Source organism: Canis aureus, chromosome 18, assembly GCF_053574225.1.
Source record: "Canis aureus isolate CA01 chromosome 18, VMU_Caureus_v.1.0, whole genome shotgun sequence".
NCBI classification, from domain to species: Eukaryota; Metazoa; Chordata; class Mammalia; order Carnivora; family Canidae; genus Canis; species Canis aureus.
In genome coordinates, this window is record NC_135628.1 from 37,285,142 (window position 1) to 37,308,775 (window position 23,634).

Here is a 23,634-nt window from a genome sequence, read left to right on the forward strand (position 1 = left end):
GCCAGCCTCTGTGTCTGGCCAGAGGCATTCCTTTAGGTAGCAAGCTCTCCAGTCTTTCCAGAAACTGGTAGGCAAGTGTGTTTGGGTTGGTTTACTCTAGCCGTGGACTTGGCTGACTTTCCTAAGTAGAGCAAAGGGAGTGAAGGACAATGGCATAAGGTTACTCCCATATTTACTGATTAGGTGAAAATACAATGCTTGGCTGGTAAAAACCAAAATAATCACATTTTCCTTCTTTTAACCCTTCTGGTATTTTGTTTTATTTAGCCTTTAGCCTTTTGTGTTGTATGTGTATGTATTGTTTTGTTTTCAGTGTGCTGGCTCATTTTTTAGAAATATAATGAAATACTTTGTTTTCTTTTCCAGTTAGCTAAGGACTTTATTTCAAACAAATGTTAAAAATAAAAAAATGGAGAGCTATTTCCTTGGGTGTGGGGAAGAGATCAGGGCAAGGAATTACCTGTGACCAAGCTAATACCCTCCTATTATACAGAAAAGGTTGTGAGAATTCCCCAAATTCCTTACTAGTCACTACGATGAGGAACCTCAGCAAGTGTAGCACTCTATGCCAGAGCCCACCTGACAAGGGCAGCCTGGGCTAATGGTCAGTCCCTGGGAAGGGACAGAGTCAGGCAGCAGCATGACCAAAGGCCAACCACAGGAGCAAGTCTTAATCAACAAGAACGCACTCTTCTTCCCTTCCTGGTACCCAGAACAGATTAAGAGGCACCAGCAAATCTATACCCCTACAGCTGAACCCTGCTCCCCGCCCATACCGCCAACTCTATGGTTAACACATGATCCTTTGTATTTCTTGCCTTCCATTTCCCTTGGGTGGATGGTTGGGTGGGTGGGGTTTCCTGGTTTGGGGTTTCTTGTGCTAATCTGCTCTGTATTGTTCCAATTTTAGTATATATGCTGCCAAAGTGAGCACATTTATAAAATATTTCAAATCTGTAAAGAGGGACACAGATGCAGTCTAGTCACCACCAGGTTTAACAAAGGGAACATTATGAGTACAATTGAAGCCACTGTGTACTCTTCTTAAATAATATCCCCCACCCACTTCAGTATGAGTAACTGCTATCTGGAGTTCAATATTTATCATTCCTAGGCAATTTTTATACCTTTACTCTATGATACTTGTATACTTAAGCAATATATAGTATTCTTTTACATTTTGTGGTCTCATATTTAAATAGTCTTCTGCAACCTGCTTTTCTCATTCAGTCTGCCTGTTTGCTTCTTATGCTTCATTTGGGATATTTGTTCCAGTGTTAAATTACTCTCAACAGCAGTGTACAGTGTAACTGTGTAGCCCCTAAATACAATTAGAAATGGTTTAGATTGAAAGATTTTATATGTGTCAAATTAACATATAGTGTGTTAACTGTTAAACATATTTGTTTTATTTCAGGTTATAATATAACTTATCCTCTCATGCTTTTTCCCTGCCCCTTCTCCCCAAATCATCAACAGTAGAAAAAGAAGAAGAAAACATGTCAGGACACAAATGGTAAGTAATGTATTGTCTTTTCTAAACTGGGGGAGGCTAATGAAAGAGGAAAGTACATAGTATATGATCAATAAATATCTGTTGAATAGGAAAATCAAGAGTCACATTAGCAGTAAATCATCTGTTAGCCTCTATCCAATATGGAGTATAGTCCAGTTCAACATCCCTTCTAAATGAAATACAGAAACCAAAAAACCAAAAATATGATAAGTTCTTATATAATATATATTCTCTAAGAAATTAATAGATACAGTTTTTCTTCTGAGAATCTAATGGCTTTTCTTATCACCAGTTTTTCAAATATAATAAGGCAAAATATATATTTTTAGTGCTATTTTATTTACAACTTATCAGTGTTCTCAGGGAACTTGATGTATGACAGCTATAAAATAATGAGTGAACACAAACTCAGACTTACGAATTTATTGCTGTGACTTCAATCTTCATGAGCACTTGTGAGACAATCATGGTCAGAGGATGCTACTGCTGAATATAATATGGTAATCATGGCAGTGCTAAACACTGTCATTTACATGTCTGTAACACATTTCAGGAGCATGTTAAACTTTCATAAACTCCAGATCTGCCTCAAACAGTGTTTCTGAACACTTTTGAACCCATGACCCACCAGGCAAGCTGATCTTGTCATGTTTTATCTCTAGTTTGTAGCATGAAAAAATGAGATATATATTTTCATGTTTCAATTGTACAATTAGCTATAATAAGGAATTTACTTTTTTATCCCTCCTCTATCAGTAAAGAAGTAATCAGGCCTAAGGCCTCTGTAATATCAAGTGACAAACTTTAAGAGAATTTTTGCAAGTCTTAAAATGTAATGAGTTTTAAAAGGTAATTAATAAATGGCTAAGGGATTTAGTTTCCCTGAGTATCCCCATTTGACAGGTCTCTAACTAAAAGTTGTCAGACTCTTTTTATAATTGTACCATCTTACCTCATTAAGACAAAGGGGTGGCCCCATCCTGTGACCCTCATAATGGCTGTCATATCCTGATAGCAGGCTAAGAAAGTCGGTTGTCACCCACCTAAGAGAGATGGGGGAGCCCTGAGAAGTGGGCCCTTTTCCAAAGTCTTTCTCTCACTTACTCTGCCACTTTGTTGCCTACTGCTGAAATGTAGGGGCTGCAGAGAACATTGAAATGAGCACTGACTGGGATTAACAGGACTGGATTTTAATCCTGGATGATTTTGGGCAGAATTCTTAAGCTTTTGAAACCTAAAATATCTCGTTTGTTAAATGACAGGAAGGTGAGGGATGGTCACCAGATCTCTGAAGTCCCTTTGTTTTTTGTTTTCAAAATGGATTTTTTTTCTCTGTTAATCCATGACCTTTCACCAAAAATAAGTAAATAAATAAAAGATACAATATAAAGAAGTCCACTCTATTCCCCACTCCTAAAAATTCTATTTCCCTAAAATAACCACAGTTTTAGAGGTTATATCCTTCCAGTCTTTTAATGCACATATTATAAAGAGAGATTATTCTCTCTTTTACATAAAAGTTATATATTTTTTCCACTTATTTTCTCTGAGGTGAGCTCACAGTTACAACTTTTTGTTTTAATTAGAATATAGCTGACACAATGTGACATTAGTTTCAGGTGTACAGCAAAGTGATTTGACAAGTCTATACACTTTTGTTAAAAAAAAAAAACAACTTTTAAATGCAGAAACCATGACAATCCCCCAAATCCTACTTCTCTATTGATAACCTTTATAAAGAAGTTATTTTGAAACCCATTCTGACTTTTTAAGAATAAATGTGTGGTTGAAAATTATAAATATTATCTGGAAGGAGAGTATAAATCATTAAGTTTCAAGGTACAGGTATTTATATACAGTGGTATAAAGCAACTTGTGTTTTAGGACTCCGGTCTGATGCATTTTGAGTGATGATAGGGTGGATGAAATAGGAGAAGGTACATGTCTGCAGAGAGCAAAAACCAGGGGTCCAATGTTGACCTATGGAACAGGAACTCTAGACCGGAGAAGGGTGTAGACAAAGGGGGACGAATGGAGCATTAATGGCAACATTTCTGTCAATATTTGAGGTGTTCTGGTCTGTCACAAAATTCTATTTCATTCTCAATTTTTTTCTGTTTTCTTCCTTACATATGTTTTAATTTGATCTTTACTCTGTCCTTCCTGAAGAATGGCTTCCTCCTATCTGTATTTGAAACATTTATGTTTAAGAATTCAATTTCTGTTATCAGAAATTGGTAACAGATTTTTCAAAAAAGAATTTTTTAAAATTTCATTTGATTGTAGTAAGACTACATGAAATCTGCCCTTTTAACAAATTTCTAAGTGTACATAATGGTATCATTAACTATAGGTGCAGTGTGTACAGCAGATCTCTAGAATTCACTCATCTTGTATAATTGAGACCTTACACTCCTTCATTAAGAGTTTCCCATTCCCCCTCACCCCACCCAGCTTATGGTAACCGCCATTCTACTCTCTGACTATAAGAGTTTGACTGTTTTAGGTACCTCTAGGACAGATTTTAAACATGCTATTTTTCACCCCCTTATCTCTACTCCTCTGCCATCACTTCAGTGTTGGCCGGAATGCTGGAGTAGAGAAAACATTGGTGTCGGGCTTTATCTCTGACTCCCCGGGCTACTTGAGCCAGATACCCTACCTCGTTTGGCTCATTTTCTCCATGTAGAAAAGGGGTGTGTCCACCCTGCTAAGAGCCAAACTTTTCAAGCTTTACTTTCTTGATTTCCTGCAAAAGCTACTTGATTTCCTCACTAACTTTTAAGGTTTCAGAATAACTTAGAGTTGGTTAACTTTTTTGGTGTATTAACCACATAAGAAGGTAACTTTATTCATGTTGTATAATACAATGTTTAGATAAATTAGTTCACAGTGAAATAGCTTCATCTTTATGAAAGTCCTGAATAAAATACCTCTTTAAATGGGTTTTTAGCAGTTACCCCTGGGACTTACAGGATCGATATACTCAAGATAAGTCAGTAGTAAATAAGATGCAGCAGAAGTATTGGGAAACGAAGCAGGCCTTTATTAAAGCCACAGGGAAGAAGGAAGATGAGCATGTTGTTGCCTCTGATGCGGACCTAGATGCCAAGCTGGAGGTGAGTTCTTATTGTTCCAGCATAGCCCTCTCGCTAGGGTCACAGTCCTAGAGTGTGTTTTATGTTTGAAAACATGTTGCGAAAAAACACAGAAACAAAAACAAAAAAAGAAAACATGTTGCATGGGACTCCTGGGTGGCTCAGTGGTTGAGCGTCTGCCTTTGGCTTGGGTCGTGATCCCGAGATCCTGGGATCGAGTCTGCCTCGGTCTCCCTGCAGGGAGCCTGCTTCTCCTTCTGCCTGTGTCTCTGCCTCTCTCTCTGTGTGTCCCTCATGAATAAACAAATAAAATCGTTAAAAAAAAAAAAAAGAAAACCTGTTGCAAACAAATAGTTCATGAGGGAAAAAATATAAGATGAGGTAAATTCATTCCTGGCATATTTTTAAAAAAACTATTAATTCTCACGTAACCACCAGCATACCTTAGTTAATTTGTTTTGTAAGTACTTTAATGCATTGCATGTGGTAAATTCTCAATATATGTTTGTTGAAAAAAATTAATGCAATCAAAGAGCCATTGCAGGGGATGTCAACACTAGGGTCAGGTAAATGCTTATATTTTTTTAAAAATAAAAGGAAGGATGATAGCACAAGACCCTGGAAAGCAGAGTCTAATAAACTTGGTATTGAACTCTGGAATATTCTAGAATGAATTTACTAAGCAGATATTTAGTTAGACTAGTTAATCATACAGTAAGCTGAATTCCTATCTGGTTGATTCCCAGATACTTCCATAACTGGTAGAAGGCCCACTAATCCCATCTTGCAGAACATTCTGCCAATAGTTTAGATTAAAATTTAAGAAGCATACTTACCACTTCCATGAGAAATAATATGTTACATGGCCTGATAAGACTTGAAAATGATGTCTACATTTAACATATAAGCTAAAGTTAATGAAAGGGAGAAGAAGTGTGTGGGAAATATCAGAAAGGGAAACAGAACATAAAGACTCCTAACTCTGGGAAACGAACTAGGGGTGTTGGAAGGGGAGGAGGGCGGGACTGGGGTGAATGGGTGACGGGCACTGAGGGGGACACTTGACAGGATGAGCACTGGGTGTTATTCTGTAAGTTGGTAAATTGAACACCAATAAAAAATAAATTTATTATAAAAAAATAAAGTTAATGAACATTTTACAGTAAAAATCTCAGGGTTTCAAAAGGCTTTCTGAGAAGGGCAGCCAGGATGGTAGAAACCATGGTAATACTGGAACAGAGAGATTTGAGGGGAGTTATATTAATTGTTGATTGATAGAAAGGTCTGTCATTTGGATAAAGGATAATTCATTCTATGCATCTGAGGGAAGAACCAGACCCAGGGCCCCTATTCACAGTATGTACCTCCCATGGAATTATCTCATGTGTTTATGTGTTTGTCCAACCTCCCTCCACTAGGAGATCCATATCAGCCTTATTCACCACAGTATTCTAATCAGTACCCATTCAGTAAATACTAACTGAATCCGTGTACATGTTAATGCAATTAATATTCATTCCCAACCCTTTCCCCTGTCAATGCAATTATTCAAACTGAAGCTGGGTTTCATAGGGATGTTCTAACAGAGATTGCTATGAGGGAGAAAAGTGGAACCAGGAGACATCTGTTTTGATTTTATTGTTCTTCATACAATTGAAATGATTTTAAGTTGCATATGCTTTTCCTGTCTTGTACCTTTATATTTTCTTTTTAACAACATAGCAAATATAGGGATTATTCAGAAAGGAATTTAACATATAATTATTACTTCATTAAACACAATACAGTAATTTTATATTTATGCTTAGGCTCTTACAGTATTTTTACTGAACCAACTGTACTTTAATCAGAATAGTTGCTGTCCTAAGCACATGACATGCAAAGTACTTAGCTGTGACTAGTAATATTACATGAATGAGGTTTTTGTTGCAGGAATGTTTAAACTAGTGTTGAAGTTTATAGAGAATGGATTCCATCAATAAAACACATGTAAACGATGTGCAGACCATTTTGATGTGTTCTTACCCTAAGTTATCCACAAAGGATTAGCTTATGAAACAAATTTATTCCGCCAGCACAGGAAAAGTTTATGTGCCAGTTATAATAGTGGTCAGATTCTACTATAATCTGTTGGGAAGTTAATATACAAATGTTGCACTAAATTTAACTATGTGTCAAAATTGGTTGTTAATAAAATCATTTTCTCAAAAATAACTCATAAGTGCAAGGACAAAACTAACCTGCAATGACAGACAGGTCTTTTAGTAGTTGCCACAGCAGAGTAGATGGTCCATGGTTTCTTAGTTTTGGGTGTGGTTACAAGAGTGTATGCCATGATAAACCTACAGGCTGGAACATTCTGGAGGTGTGCATTTTATTGTCTTTAACTTACACCTCAGTTTTTAAAAAAATTAACAGTGACAACAGAACAGCTCCCAAACATACTTTTTGAACTTCCTTGCTCCTATAGTCAGGAATTACTACGTGTTGTTGGCTTGTGACACATGATTTTGATATCAAGCATTTATTAGGGAAGAGATTCAGACCAGTGGTTTTCTGTTTTGTTTTATGGTGAAGGGTTTTTTTTTTCCTTCTTTTTTCTGAGTAGGTAGAAGATACAGAGTAATGAAGTGAGATTTAACAAAATTTATATTCCTCATGACCAAGTTTTATGATATTAGGCATTTCTGGGAATGGTTTTTAATATTTTAAGTATATATGCAGGCATCTATTTTTATTAGATAATTGGTCATATTTATTGTGAAGTAGATCATCTGTTTTAACTCAAATAGTGAAGTGCTTCATAATACCAAGATAGAACTATTACATCACCATGGCCTATAAGCTAAAAGAGAGAGGGGGAAAGCCATACTTTGCCTCCTTAGATGGCTCTTAAGAAACAGAATGTTTGCCAGGTTTTCTGATACCAGCTGTGGTCTCTGGGCTGGTGGGTGGAAGGTAGAGAAAGTATACATTATCTGTTTGATCTTCTCTTGAGCTTGTCTGGGTTTGTAAAGCAAAGACCAGGATCATGGTTAATTAATATCTAGTTAGAATCTTCTTAGTATATAGCCCACTTGTTTTTCCCTTAGTTTCTTCCGTTATGGCTTTGGCATTGTATTAGGTTTCTTCTCTATATATGTTATGAAATCATTGGGAAAATAAGGAGTGATGAGGACTGCTAGCTAAACTCCATTTTACCAGATGTCTTCTAAATGGGACATTCAACTAATTGATTTTTGTTTGTTCTTTATAGAGTTGTTTAAGCATACCATAAAATGCATTAGGATCATAAAAATATGTGAATGTTCTGTTTTAAATATGATTCTTAATTGAGGGATCCTACATTGAAAAAAAAAAGATAACAAGTGGTTAAAGAAGCAAATTATGAATGAAAATTGGATTGGGTCTCTGGCTTACCAAGTCCTCTATTTGGGCCCTTCATTTAGGATTTCTGTTTTTTCATCTATTATTTCAATAATCTGGAGGAAATCATTGTTCTCCAGATTTTAATTTAAATCACAGAGATGATGCATTCCAATAAATATAGATTAATAGGAGAATATTTAAAGACTTTGGTCACAGTTCCTGTGCAATACACCACATAACACTAAGCATACTTATGCTTGTGATCTTGTTGTTAGTGGGCAAATCAAACACTATGGTTATGATCAGTATAATAATTTTTATTTCACTGCTGTCTGTTTTAATTTAGCATTTTGTGTTTTTATTATAGCTGTTTCACTCAATTCAGAGAACCTGTTTGGACTTGTCTAAAGCAATTGTACTCTATCAAAAGAGAATATGTTGTAAGTATGCCCTATATATGAATATTGATCAAATAAAGAGTAAGAAATATGGTATTTTACCTTAATGTATCATTTCATATATTTAAGAAGTAAGACAAGGAAATTACTATTTAGGAATTTCTGCCTTTGCTCTTTAATTGATGGGAAGGAGGGTGTCTAATAATTTTAAGAGAAATCCTTTATATAAGTTGTTTATCACTCAGTGCAAGTAACTGTAATAATAAGAACTTTATTTTGGGCCTCCTGTGGTAAGTACATGTGATTTATCTTCTTAATTGTAAAAACGTTTTCTCAGTTGTATCTGTGGGTTTGGGTTGTTTTTATTTGATTGCCCTGGCTCTCATATCCAGTTCTAGTCCTCTTAAAATGGAGACAGAAAGCACATACAGGTAATTTATTAACTATATTTTGTTAAAAGCTCTTCTTCATGAGCATTTTCTAAGTTGGTGATTGGGTTATTGGGGAACAACACTCTGCCTTAAAGTTATTACCAACAGTTATCTCTCAAATGCTAAATAGCAAGTTGTTTTTTAGTATGTTTTAAAATTTCCATTTGTAGGTCCTTTAATAGTATAATAGTATTTAGTAGTATAATTTCTGTATTTCTGAGACTAGAACAAGTTTTTCCATTTCTGACTGCTGCTAGACCTCTTTCCAATAATCACAAAGTAATAATCGGTAATTTTCCTTCATTAATGTTTTATTAGTACTATTGTGGGGAAGTACAAAATCCAAGGGCTTAGAGGCAGAATTTCATATGTTTTCTTTGTTCCTGTTTACTAAGTACTTGAGCTTAGAGTTTTCCAGGGCTATAACTCCATTGTCTTGAGTTCTGAGGAAATTAAGACACATGACACACATTTTCCATCATATCTCTGTCCCACATTTCTAATCAATCTTAAATGTTTCTCCATTTTGTTGCCTGAATAGCTTTCAGAGATTCCTTCCTCTCTCCATCTCTGCTATTAACTACCTTAGTTCATGCCACTACCATCACTTTCCTACGTGATTTGCTGTATCAGCTACTTAAATGATCTTCCTTCCCTCTCCAGTCCACTATCTACACCATAATCAAAGTCCCAATGATCTAAGCTAGAGCAATTTGTGCAACAAAATAAATAACAATAGTATATCGGATTATAACTCATAAAGTATCCAGGAAGTCCATGTGGAAATAGACAAACAGGAGAGAAGAAACTCTTCCTTATAAAATAATTCCTGCTAATAAATATAGAAAGAATGAGGAAACCACAAAATTGCTATTAGGCAAATACCGCAGTAAGAATTGTGGCAGACAAGGTTCACTGGAAGATGGCACAATTAGTGAGTGAAAGTTTGAGGAAAAACTGGATATTTCCATAGCGTCATATATTTTTCTCCAAGATTTTTAATAATTACAAAAGGGAGAAATCATAATTTTACAGTGGAGTAACTCAAGACACCACCTGAATCAGGTGATCGAGATTGACATCACTCGTGATAATGTGTGTTGGTATCATGTAGCCCTGATATCATGCACTAAGACCACTTCACTTCTGTGGTTTCCTTCCCCAAAAACCTGCAACCCCAGTCTAATTGTGAGAAATAGGACAAACCCAAATTGAGGTGCATTCTATACATACCTAACCAGTACTCCTAAAGGGCACAAAGGTCATGAAAACCAGAAAGGGTAAGAAACTGTCCCAAATTGAAGAGGACTAAGATCTTGACAACCCAACATTGGATACTGGATTAGATCTTAGAAGAAAAGAGATAGTAGTGGGAAAACTAATAAAATTCAAATAAGGTTATGGTTTAGTTAATAATATTGTACCAATGTTAATTTCCTAGTTTTGATAATTGTACCATGGTTATATAAGATGTTAATGTTAGGGGAAGCTGAAGAAGGGTATATAGGAACTCTGTATTCTATTGACAGTTTTTCTATAAGCCTAAAATGATTGCAAAATAAAAAGCTTTAAAAATGTACATTGGATCATATTGCTTCTGCTGTAAAGCTTCCAGTAGAACCTAAGGTGAGATCCAGACTTCCATTCCATGGTCTATAAATTCCTACATGATGGGACGCCCGGGTGGCTTAGCAGTTGAATGCCTGCTTTCGGCCCAGGGTGTGATCCTGGAGTCCTGGGATCGAGTCTCACATCGGGCTTCCTGCATGGAGCCTGCTTCTCCCTCTGCCTGTGTCTCTGCCTGTGTGTGTGTGTGTGTGTGTGTGTGTGTGTGTCTCATGAATAAATAAATAAAATCTTTTAAAAAAATTCCTATATGATCTGGCCCAGTGCACATCTCCAGCCACTTTTGCCCTTACCCAAATGCCACCCCTTGCACTCACTGTTTCCTCTGTCTGGAATGTCACTGGCCTAATCATCTCACAGGTGGCCCTTCTTGCCATTCAGTGCTCAGCTTAATGGTCACCTGCTCAGAGAGGCTTTTTCTGACCACCCAGCCCAGTGCAGCTTCTCTCAATCCCCTTCTCTTATTGCTCTATCTGGTATTTTTCTTTTTGTGTTTTGTGTTTGTGATTAAAATAATTTTGTCTTCTGTTACACAAACGAAATCTCCATAAAATCAGGGACCTGTGTGTCTTGTCCATCTTTATATTACCAGTGGCAAGAACAGTGTTTAGCATGTAGTAGATCATCCATAAATCTGTGCTGAGTGAATTAATACTGCCAAGCTAATTGGTTTTATAATTCTTTAGTTACCTTTTTAGGATACATCTGAAAATCTAATCAGGATTCAGTGTGTGTCTGAATTCTTAAGTCTCAGTTAAGTTAAACCTTTTTAGTGGAAACCAGCAAGTCATCTGATATCTGTGTTGCACCTGAATTTTAAACTTATATAAATTAATTTCAGTATTTGAATTTTAAAGTTAAAATTAAACAATGAACGTTCTTTCTCAGAAAATGACAGTCATCACTTAGTAACCCAAGCTGGAGTCTGATGAGGCTTACATGTTTTCCACCTCCCTCTGAGCAACACTGACAATTAATTAGAGACCAGCTCTTAAAGGAAACGTGTTTCCCACCCAAGTTTAATCTTCAAGTGCATAAAATAACAAAAAATATTTTTTCAAATGCTTCAACCTATTTAGACATTTTTAGGAAAGAGTACATTTCACCAACTGTATAACCATGTAGGTGCCATGAATTGGTTTCTTCCTAGCCTTAAGCTAAATGTGTTCATTTGTATGTGACTTGAGACTTCAAGGTAAAAAAAAAAAAGGTGACTGTAGCCTCATGCTATTATGAACAAAAATGTGAAATTGCTCTTAATAGGGACATATTCATTGTGGAGCTGAATGAGTGCCTTATTAGTAAGTAGAGAGAAGGAATAGAAGGTATTAAAAAACAAAATTTATAATTATAGGGCTTTTAAAAAAATCTACATAGAATCATGGCATAAATATCAAATAAGCACTTAAAGTGAAATAAAGTGGGATAGGAGGTGGTGGGGGAATAAAATATATGAGGAAACTAAGGCAAAAATTATAGTTAATTTAATTTTACAAGCATTTAACAATTCCCTGAATAAGACTTTATGCTCAGCTTGGGGAATCCAGAGTTGGATGAAGTCCCTGTCCTGAGAAAGTTAATCTCATGGAATAGACAGACACATGCCCTACCCACAAACACCCTAATACTAGATGCCGAGAGGGCACTGCTATCAGAGAAACAGGGGTCAGCTACTTCACAGTCTTTGAGCTAGACTTTGACTAGTGAACTTGATTCTTGAGGGCAGAGAGGAAAGAGGGTGGTCATTTATTTCCCAGGCAGGAAAGCCTCTTCCTCTGGAATGTTTAGTATGTTTAGTATGAACTACAGTCACAAATAAATACGGAAGCAGTAGTAAATATAACCTTCACCTTTGGATTTGCGGTTCCTGGCTATACTATCGTTGGGAGGTTATGTCAGAGATGGGATGGATTCTGATGGAATTCTGGATTGTTTATGAAAAAGGACAAGAAAAAAAAAAGAAAAAGGACAAGAATTCTGGCAGCATTTAAGCAGCATTTTTAAAGACACATGATGTGTAAATGCATAAAGTAAGTCCATAGAAATGCTGTGTTTAGAAAACATTTAGGAAGCTCAGTGTCATTCTTTGCTCAACTGTCAGTAAAAGTAGACTGGGAGCCAGTGGCTGTGTAACAGCCCACTGTTTCATTGTTTCAAGACCTACTCGAGGTCTTATGGGACTTATAAATCAGTCCCCAGTGTAGAGAAAGAAGGTGTTTTGCTATTATAGATATTGAGGCTGTGATTATCTTTCCATATGCAACTTTGTGCCCATTTAATTAATTCCTTGGAATGTACTCCTTTTTTTTAAGATTTTATTTATTTATTCATGAGATACAGAGAGAGAGGCAGAGACATAGGCAGAGGAAGAAGCAGGCTCCATACAGGGAACCTGATGTGGAACTCCATCCCGGACCCAGAATTACATGCTGAGCCAAAGGTAGATGCTCAACGGCTGAGCCACCCAGGTGTCCCTGGAATGTACTCCGAACATTCCATTTTGACAGTGGAAGTGCACTGTCAAAAGATACATAGGAATCTTTTTTTTTTTTTTTTAAGATTTTATTTATTCATTCATGAGAGACACAGAGAGCAGCAGAGACATAGGCAGAAGTCTCTCCCTGAGGGGAACCTGATGCAGTACTCAATCCCAGGACCCCAGGATCATGACCTGAGCCAAAGGCAGAAGCTCAACCACTGAGCCACCCAGGTGCCCCAAGATACATAGAATTCTGTAACATTTTATGTTTACTGCCAAATGAATCTGCAGAAAGCTTGTACTAGTCACTAGCTCACCAGCATTGCTATCTGAGGTTATCTTTAAAAATAAGGCCAAGAATAGGCATGACCAATAATGGTTCCAACTCTGCATTTAAAAAAATCTGTGAAGACAAGGGGTACTTGGGAGGCTCAGTCCGTTAAGCATCTAACTCTTGATTTCAGCTCATGTCTTGATCTCAGGTTCGTGAGTTCAAGCCCCATGTTGGGCTCCATGCCTGTTGTGGTGCCTACCTAAAAAAGAAAAAAACCCACGGAGACATCAACCTTATTGCCTCCCACCCTCAATCCCCACTCCCACTTCCAACCAAAAACCCACGTCATGAATTAGAGGAATTGCTTTACAATCCAGTAGAATGTAACTCAGAAAGCAGAGATCAAAAAGTCAGCAAGAGGAATAAGCAGAGGAAACTGGCTCTGTACTATAGGCAGCCACAAAAGATTCCCACAGTCATACTCGACAAACCCAACTTTTTTATTTCAGCTTGAAGCAGCACATTATCGGCTCGCTTTTCAGTGCAGAGGTCATTTTCTGGTTCTGATTACAGGGCACCAAACACACTGACAGACGTACTCAAGTGAATTTGATCTCTCCTTTTGTAAACAGAGGGACAGCATAAAAGTTAAATGGTGGGAGTGGGGAGCTTACCTTGTAGCTTGCCACGTGGATTTAATTTCATCTCGTCTTCGCCTCTAAAAGAGAGAGGACCTTCTGGTGCTTCTCTCTGCTCTGTAATAAAAATGCTCATTGTTCATGGCTCCTCTTGGTCTTTTCTTCATCAGTCTTGTCTCAAGAAGAAAACGAACTGGGAAAATTTCTCCGATCCCAAGGCTTCCAAGATAAAACCAGAGCAGGAAAGATGATGCAAGCCACAGGAAAGGCTCTCTGCTTTTCTTCCCAGCAAAGGTGTGTGGCCTTCACTGGGGCTCCATTTGGGGGGTTGGCAGAGAATCGGGGATACACCTGGCTATGGAGGGGACTCTCTTGTTCTCTGGAAAGCTCTTTGCCTGAGACTGAGGAGCTACTCTGTTCTCAGTTATTAGTCTGTTCTTAACTCTCTGGTTAAGATAACATGTATGATTTTTTCCTCCCTGTTAAATTTTAAGGTTTTTTTTTTTTGTTTTTTGTTTTTTTTTGTATTTCTCCTGTTCTATAGGGAACTATATACCAGTCACTGTGAGTGCTGCCTAGGCTTATGTTTGACCTTCAGCTTTGCTCAAAGCAGTCAGTCTGGTCCCCTTCCAACAGCTGATTAAGCAGGAGCCTAATGAGACCAGGTGGAAGGGTTCCTTCTCTGCTCTCTGTGGGCCAATTAACTTTGAAGAGGTGGTGTTCATGATGCCCTGAACCATTCTGCTAAGGCCCTGGACCAGCAACATCAGCAGCATCCTGTAGAAGCTTGTTAGAAATGCAGAATCTAGGCCCCATCCCACCCCTGCTAAATCCAAATCTGCATTTTAATGAGATCCCTGATTTTGATGCACATTTAAATTTGAGAAGCTCTGGTAGAGAGGAAATTGTGGCAGATGAGTGACATTTTCTTTTTAACACTCTCATGACTCATTTTTATGGTTGGTGTAGAATAAGCAGAAGCCCCTGCTCATAGTTACTGCATTTTGTGCCTGAGAAAAGTGACACTGCTTCTCTGTTCCTTCTCCCCCAATAACTAACAAGCCCCAAAATACCACTCCGTAATATTAGGCAAGATTATACCTAAATAAGACGTGTAGGTAGTTCCCAAAAATGTTCAGACTACAAAAATCTCACTCAAATTGTGCAACATTTTCTTCTCCTAATTTTGCCTTCTTTCCTTCCCTGTGGGCTGAGAACAGGCCATCAGCCTGATGCGCAGATGTTCCTATGAAATCCTGAGAAAGGTGGAGTAGAAGAAAGAGATCAACTGTGTTGTTTCCTGTGATCCCACTCCTGAGCTCATTGGTTCTCCCTAATAACATTTGGACCTCAACTTTGTGGGCAGTGCCAACTTTCATAGTTGAACAAAACCATTTTCAATAGTTCTGTATCCATTTCCCAAGAAAAGTGTTGTTTATAGTTTTCAACTGTACCTTTTCATCTCATTTATAATCGTTTTTCCTTGTAAAAATAATACTCATTGAGGAAAAAAATTAAAACACAGACAAAAGAAAATTAAAAGGCAATTAAAATTTTACTAGTAGATATTTTCCATGCATATATACTTCCCCACCTTACCAAGATAATTTGTTTTCAGTCTTTCAAAGGGTAAATTCTCATATGTTAAACATATAATTATCACTAATTTCAGTGGGAAAAAAATCTTATACATACCAGTATGCCAAAACTTACATCTGTTTATGGGAAACAAAGCCAAATCCCTGGACACAATCACTATAAGAGTTACCATTACTGATTGCATAATTATTTTATGATATGGCTCTCCAGTTACACCCTTTCAGAGTTGTATACCAAATTATCTAGCAGAGCACACATAAGGTACCTTGAATTTATATAATCTAAGCTTTGGATAGAAACAAAAACAGTAGAAGAAATCAATAAAAACAATGCAAACGATACTTAAAAGTATCACCACTATAAATTAGCAAGCTGCTCTATATACAGAATTTAATGCAGCTTGGACAACTTTAAAATTGGGAAGGTGATCTCCTGTTAAATGGGTCTGGTTTCATAGCACTCAGCTGCTGACCAGGCACATGACATCCCAACCAGTCCTCCTACACATAAAGACAGTAGAATGACCTAAAACTCTCATGAAGTTAAATTTTCAGATCTTAAAAAATTAAAATTAAAAAAATAAATTTTCAGATCTTAAATGGATGTAATTTGGGATATGCCAGGATATATTTTTTATATAAAAAGCATCATGTGCCATACAGTTTTTGAATTATAGTGCTTACTGATCATTTATTTAGCAAATTGATTTTTTGATCAAATAGCCAAATAACCAATAATACCTTTTATTGTCCATGTATACATTTTTAAAAACATCTATAGCATAGTATTCCAGAGCATGCCACAATACATATAACCCGAGCTCTTCTATTTCTCGGGTCACTTCCACATTTTCCTAGTAAAGGGTAAATGTCTTTGGAGTAGACCTTTAGGCACTTTATTAATTATTACCCTTGGGTAGATTTTCATCTATGATAATGTGCACCAGTCTTTCACTGAAGCTTGACATTTCTGGTTATTAAGTTTTATCTTGGTCTAGATTCAGACACTGGTAGCACAAGTGAACAGGTTTTCACCTTTCTAATCTTTTTTTTTTTTTTTTTAAGATTTATTTATTTACTCATGAGAGACAGAGAGAGAGAGAGAGAGAGAGAGAGAGAGCAGGCTCCATGCAGGGAGCCCGATGTGGGACTGGATCCCGGGTCCCCAGGATCAGGCCCTGGGCTGAAGGCGGTGCTAAACCGCTGAGCCATCCGGGCTGCCCCACCTTTCTAATCTTAAATGAAGCAAGTTACAGGAAAAAAGTGAGGGGATTTTATATGCTTTTTCTCTTTTCTTCAAAATCTTTTTTTAAAATATTTAATTTATTTATTCATGAGAGACACAGAGAGAGAGAGAGAGGGAGAGAGAAGCAGAGACACAGGCAGAGGGAGAAGCAGGCCCCATGCAGGGAGCCCAATGTGGGACTCAATCCCCGGGCTCCAGGATCACGCCTTGGACTGAAGGCAGGCACTAAACCGCTGAGCCACCTAGGGACCCCCTTTTCTTCAAAATCTTAACATCTATCATCATGTCATTACCTCTTCAAAGGTTTCTGTCTAACCTTACCACAGTCAAAGAAATCGAGAATATTTTATTCACAAGACTCTCTTTCAGTCAGTTTAGGAAAATTGGCAAGATCCAAGGGAAGAGAAAGAGAAAGAGAAGTCCAGAAATGAACAGGATCCTTAGGGGAACAGCTGAGGACTCTCTCTCTCTCTTTAAATAGAAGCCTTCAGTTTTATAAACCTTCATACCAGCATTTGTTTTACTGCCTGACTTCATAGTCATTGCTACAACTGTGCATTCAATTTGATGAAAGGTGAGTATTAAATTTAATCCATTGGTGATAAAGTACAAGCTGACTTGATGGCACCATATGTCATAGAACCACTTATAATACTTAGGTAGGATGACTTGAGCAAACTGTTTTTAGAGAAAGCTGACTATTTAAAAGCAGTGCTTTACAGAAAGGAGGAGAATGGGAGAAAATAATAAAAGGGTGAGTTTTTTTTTTTTTCTGAAATAGTTTCTTGTGCCATCTATAATCTTACAGTGCTGTACACAGGCGCTGCAGACCCAGGTGGAGTGGCCAAGCCCTGACTTCAGCTCACTAACATTACTGTTCTCTTCAGCGTGATATGTTTGCATTTAAATTGAAATGTGGGGATCCCTGGGTGGCTCAGCGGTTTAGCGCCTGCCTTTGGCCCAGGGCGCGATCCTGGAGTCCCGGGATCGAGTCCACATCGGGCTCCCTGCATGGAGCCTGCTTCTCCCTCCTCCTGTGTCTCTGCCTCTCTCTCTCTCTCTCTCTCATAAATAAATAAATAAATCTTTAGAAATAAATAAATAAATAAATAAATTGAAATGTAACTACTCATCTTATTTTCATTTTTTGAACCTATGCCCTGCAACTTCATGGAGACAACTATATTTTAAGAGTGTAAGTTATCTGACATTACTCATTTTGGGTAGGGAAGAAGCAGTATTTCCCTCCCCTACAAAATAAATATTTCATCCAAAGTTTGATATGCCTGAAACTTTTTTTTGCTAAATAAATAATGGTATGTTACAGCTAATATTATAATGATTTTATATCCACTTCATTGTATGATATACATTCATTTATGGTCTAGGATCCTCAAGTTTTCTCTAAAAGGATCAATCATATAATGTATCCGAATGTACCTAACATGTAGATCCACAGTGCTTCTCTCCCTAGACCATTTAAAAATGCTTCTGTTCAGGGCACCTGGGTGGCTCAGTCAGCTAAGTGTCTGACTCTTGATTTTGGCTCAGGTCATGGTCTCAGGGTGATGAGATTGACCCCCACATCAGGCTCTGTGCTCAGCATGGAGTCTGCTTGAGATTCTCATTCTCCTTCTCCATCTGCCCCTCCCCCTGCTCGCTCTCCACCCCATCTCTAAAATAAATAAACAAACCACCAAATAAAATCTTTTAAAGCAAATGCTTCTGTTCATGCTCCATTCTCCATGACTGTTAGAGCAAGCAGCAAATTGCCCTGGCACTTAAGAGAGTAATCTAAAATGACCTAGCAAGGAAGACCCTAATCATCTCTCCTTAAAGGGCCAGGTTCAGAGGAGCAGAGACAGGGAATGCCAAATATAGAAATGGGAAATGATTATGCCTTGACCTTTCTCCATTAACTCAGGATTGGTTCTAGCTCTAGATGAATACTCTTTGCCCAGTCATGAGACTATCCCCAGCAATACTGTTGGAAATACTTCCCAATGGTCCAGTTAAGTAGCAGAAATCTAAAGGATCAATACATGGGTAGTCATCTCTCGTTGACTCATCAGTTCATCCATGTCGATTATAACCCATCAAATATTTCTACAGCATTGTCTATATAGTCCAGGCACTCCTCTAGGCTCATGACTTTAAGATTGCTAAACTGTCAAGGATGCAAATTGCTTGCCTGCGTAGTTTCAAGATTATGGCTTTATCCTCTTGTGTAGGTTGGCCTTGAGAAATCCTTTGTGTCGATTTCACCAAGAAGTGGAGACTTTTCGGCACCGGGCCATCTCAGACACCTGGCTGACAGTGAATCGCATGGAGCAGTGCCGGACAGAATACAGAGGGGCATTATTATGGATGAAAGATGTATCACAGGAGCTTGATCCAGACCTCTACAAGCAAATGGAGAAGTTCAGGAAGGTAGGAGATTTTATGAAGGTTACCAAGAGGGGTACCTGCTGGAAGGTAATGAGGTGTGATTTGAATCACTCTCGTGAAGAAGACATAACTCAAAAGCACCAAGGATGCAATTAATCATCGCTGGTGTCTTTTTATGTGACAAAATACCAATTAATGTGATATATAATTCTCTAAGGGTAAGATAGAAGAGACCGCTGGAAATTGCTGGGATTTAGTAACTGGTTCTAATTGAAGTCAGATTTTCATATAATATACACTTTTTGTAAGGTTGTCACTTTAAAATGTTTTTCATGCATAAGTAAAAATCAAGACTTAGATCAAATGAAACTGGAAAGTGAGAACATCCTATTGGAGAAATCTTTTTTAATTGCAAATGAATTTTAAAATTAATAGAATTATACTTGTTTTTGAAGTGGTTGAGAGGTGTTTGGGTTTGGTTGTGGGATTAACTAATGTGGCACCTGCAATAGACTTCTTCAGAATTTGAAGAAAATAATGTAGCTGTGAAGGTGGGTATGCTCTTAAATTTCCCTGCAATAACTGGTGAACAGCAGAGAAACAATGTTCCCTTCGTTTTTTCATTGTCTTGGGTCAATTTAGCTATTTGGATATTTGGCCATACAAGGATTATATCCCACCACGAGGTGGCAGTCGTACACTGAGTATTTATGAAAATGCAGAGACTTGTGTACAATCTTGCTAGTTCTTTGTTTGGTTGACTTGGATGTATTTCAGGATGTGAAAGAAAAAAAATTCAAGCAAATGTCAGGTTTTGACATAATATTGTGTCAATTATCTTAGTCATTTCACATGATCCATTTGTAATTACTTACGTTGCTTAAAATTCCTAGATTTCTTTTTAGGTACATCATGTGGAGTTGTGAATGGGAAACCCTGCTAGTGCATAGGAGATTAAATGTGTGAGATGGGTGAAAGGAGGGGCGTTCTGTTGCTTAAGAATAATAGGGTCACCAATTCTTTAGATTGATAAAAATTCTCTTAAGAGCCAAATCTTATTTTCATTTGTAATTTGGGGTCCTATTCTGTGAAGGAAATCAGAGTTTATTTTATTTCTGGTTATAGATAACAATGTGGTATTAGCATCTAACCTCTTGGCAAGGCAGATTTCTGAATTCATGGAAAATCTGAACTGAAAAGTAAAGCTCATTCATTCTATAAAAGAGAAAATCAAGGCCCTGGCTACCTTAGAAATTTCCTGACTTTCTTATCAGGCCAGTAATTTGATGTGTCTTTGACACTTTATTTCAGGGTTAGAGGAGGATGGAGTAGAGAAGTTAACACAAAATGAAACCTTGGTGCCAATCATTTTATATCTACTGCCTCTTTACATCTCACAATAATTAAGACAGATTTAACTTTATAGATGAAGAAAATGATACCTATGTTAAGTAACTAGCCTAAGGTCAAACAAGGAAATGAAGTCAGAATCCTAGAAAATATGCTGATTTTTTTTCTTAAGAGAAAAAAAGGGAAGTTGAAGAACATACCTAAAATTGACATTTTCATAGTAATACTTGTTCTATGATTTATTCGTTCAACAAACATTTATTGAGCACCTTCTATGTACCATGTAATAAAAATACAAATATGGAGCACCTGAGTGGCACAGTAATGAGATTAGCCCCATGTTGTGTAGGGTTCCACACTCAGCGGGGAGTCTACTTGAAGATTCTCTCCTTCTGCAGTCCCCCCCCACTTATTCTCTCTCTCTCTCTCAAATGAATATAGAAATCTTTTCTTTTAAATGTAAAAATACTATTCTAGAAGGCAGGAGAATTTCACGTGGAATTGTGTTTATTTGGTTTTATTTTGGAAGGTGGTTACTAGCTGTGTAACGATGAAATAAAAACCAAGCACTTCGTCATTTGGTTTGAATGTTGAAACGTTACCCACTCTTTAGTGTCATCAATCTGTTGATTTTGGAAAATATGGTTTAAAAGAATCCTTTGCCATGTAGAAGTAGATGCCTACTCTACAATCCCATGTGTGCTGGATTTAATTTAATAGTTGAACATGGTGTACTTTGAATTTAGGGAAAGAATTTTTTTTTTAAGGAGTCTGTATTCAAGTGTATATTTAATTAGGCTGGACTGCCCTTGAGGACAGGGACCAGATTCATCTCTTAACTGTTATACTCCTGGGCCAGACTAGCACCTGGCCCCAAATTAGCATTCATGTTGTAGCTTGGTCAGATTCCATCCATTGAGTTTGAAGTTCCAGACTCATTGTTTCTCAAATCAACAGGACATTCTGACCACACCAAACTCACCTTGTGATGTTTGGGAATTGACATATGGTTTTGCAGGTAAAAAGTAGCATTATTAATTTATGACTCGCTGCTTTCTTTGGAATGAATTTGAGTTGTGGAGTTTGCTGCTTGCTTAGAGCTTATAACATGAAATTTAGCTGTGAGCAAGCTTTAGTGTTTTTGTCCTAGCGAGATTCCATTTTAAACAGTCTCCATTTATCTCTCAGAAACATGTTATCAAAACGCATTTTGCGTTCTCTGGGGGAAGGGTCCGACTGTGGTTGGCTCCTTAGGAGTCACTGTGGGAGGGAGAATTTCAGTCTCTGCAGAGCCAGCTGCCACCTTCATGTTTCAACTGATGAATCCTGAACTAAAGTAGTATTTTGCTATAAATTCAATTGAGTTCACACTTTCGAGGAGACAGAATTCTAAATCATCTCACAGATGTGATCCCCCTGGTTGCAGTCTTAAGTATGCATTCATTCATCCTTCCAAAAATGATGCACTGTGTGCTAGGCCACATGCAAAAGGATATAGTAGTGAATAAGCGGACATGATCAATGCCCTCCTGTCACTTGTAGTCACTTGGGGACTGAGCAAGTAAACTTGATGCAGTATGATGAACTGTTGTCTGAGGTGACACATGGTATCACAGGAACACCTAGGAGGGGCTCCCTGAGGAAGTCACATCTAAACAAGACAGGGAAGGAGCTGGGTGGAGGGGATAAGGACAGCTGAGCAGCTCCAGGCTGAGGGAAAACCTTAAACGGTGGCCTTTAGATGAAAACACAGGGCACCTGGAAAGAGTTGTAAGTATTTTATAACCAGAGCACAGAAGGCAGAGCAGGTGTGGGAATGGCAGTGCCTGTGCTATGACAACTGGAAAGGTAAGCAGGGCCAGGCTAGAAGGGACGTCTCCTGAAGGCGAAAGTAAGGGAATAGGAGGGTGTTGAGGAGGGAAGTGAGCATGATCACCTTTGTGTTTTCGCTAGCTCACCCAGAATGTAAGGTAGAGAAGGGATGGGGAGGACCCAAGCTGCTGGGAAGACGTGGAGACATGGGTGCCCCGCAACGGAGAGGCAAGCAGACCAGGGAAGTGTATGTTCTGGCCTCTCCCACACTTCGGAATGGCACCACTTTAATTACAGAGCTCTCCATCATTCTTAGAAATGAGCAGAATAAGTATAAATAAATAGCAAGATCAAATGTACGTTCCCTTCTAACCATTGCTTTTCTCATAAAGTTTTCAAAGTGCTAAAAACTTTTTAAATAACACACAGCGCACATGACCAAAATGATGAATGAAAAACTTAAAATTAAACAAAGCAAATAATCTGTTTTCATTCTGGCACCCTTTGAAGCCCATGGACCCGATGACAGATCTCTCAGCAGCAACACTAATAAGCATTTATTAAGTGCCTTATATTTGGGGATGGAAATACAAAGAGGTGGAAAAGCTTGATCCCAGCTTGATCAAGAAGGACCCTGCTAGTCATCTGTTCCTTGTCAAAATTACCGTGATAAACAAGACACCTGGAGAGTGTGGCCATATGTAGCCATTCTCTTAAAGACCAAATAATAGGAAATGGTGGATGAATTTAAATGTGCAGAGCTGGATGGCTATGAGCAGTTGGAAGCCCCCTCCTGACAGTGTGATTCACCCCAGGAGGGAAATGGACGGGAGACTACACCATGAAGTATTTTATGAGCAGTTACAACATGTGATATATGTGCCCTTTGAAGGCAGAGTAAAAGGGTATGATTTAAAAATAGAAGTCAGCTTCTTGTAGCAGATTACATCAGCTTTAGTTGTGAGCTCACAGAAGAGCTTTTGCAGCCTGATGCCCTTGAGAGAGTCCTCCTGTGGTCAATTAAATGTCTTGTTTTTCTTGAAAGTCAGAAATGGGATGGAGGGTAATTATTCTAAATGGAATAAAAGCTGTGTTAGGTGTAAGAAAATAGTTCTGAATCCTCTAAAGAGATAATATGGAAATGTATACGTGGGCATTTGTTATGAGTTGTAGTCCTTATAGACAAGGACAAGGGAACCAGTGTTTTAATGAGGGCCATTTATTAAATGGCTTAATCAAATCCTACAGCATTTGTCTAGGGTTTCATCACCATAATTCAAAAGGGTATCTAAAAGGTATGTAGAAAATGTGAATGATACATACTGGTGTTCTTGGGCTTGTGTCTATTTAAAATAGTGTTAGATTTTGGAGAGCTGTTAATACACTAAGGGTCCTGTTATCAAAGGATATG

The 23,634-nt window shown here is 37.8% G+C and overlaps 1 protein-coding gene across 26 annotated transcripts in view; it reads left to right on the forward strand.

Annotated features, from left to right (window-relative positions):
• The window catches only part of ICA1 (islet cell autoantigen 1), a 141,826-nt gene that overhangs the window by 19,334 nt on the left and 98,858 nt on the right, over nucleotides 1-23,634 (forward strand). For 11 of the 26 annotated variants that reach the window (XR_013356852.1, XR_013356853.1, XM_077856761.1 and 8 more), the window contains 5 exons: nucleotides 1,480-1,516; nucleotides 4,470-4,635; nucleotides 8,351-8,423; nucleotides 14,000-14,123; nucleotides 18,905-19,103. Coding sequence is in view for 24 of the 26 variants with exons in the window: in XM_077856757.1 (XP_077712883.1) it covers nucleotides 1,480-1,516; nucleotides 4,470-4,635; nucleotides 8,351-8,423; nucleotides 14,000-14,123; nucleotides 18,905-19,103 (599 nt within the window). In the remaining 2 variants the exon portion in view is untranslated. Of the gene's footprint in view, nucleotides 1-1,417; nucleotides 1,517-4,469; nucleotides 4,636-8,350; nucleotides 8,424-13,999; nucleotides 14,124-18,904; nucleotides 19,104-23,634 lie in introns of all 26 variants that reach the window. The other 15 variants (XM_077856758.1, XM_077856762.1, XM_077856763.1 and 12 more) reach the window with 5 other exon arrangements.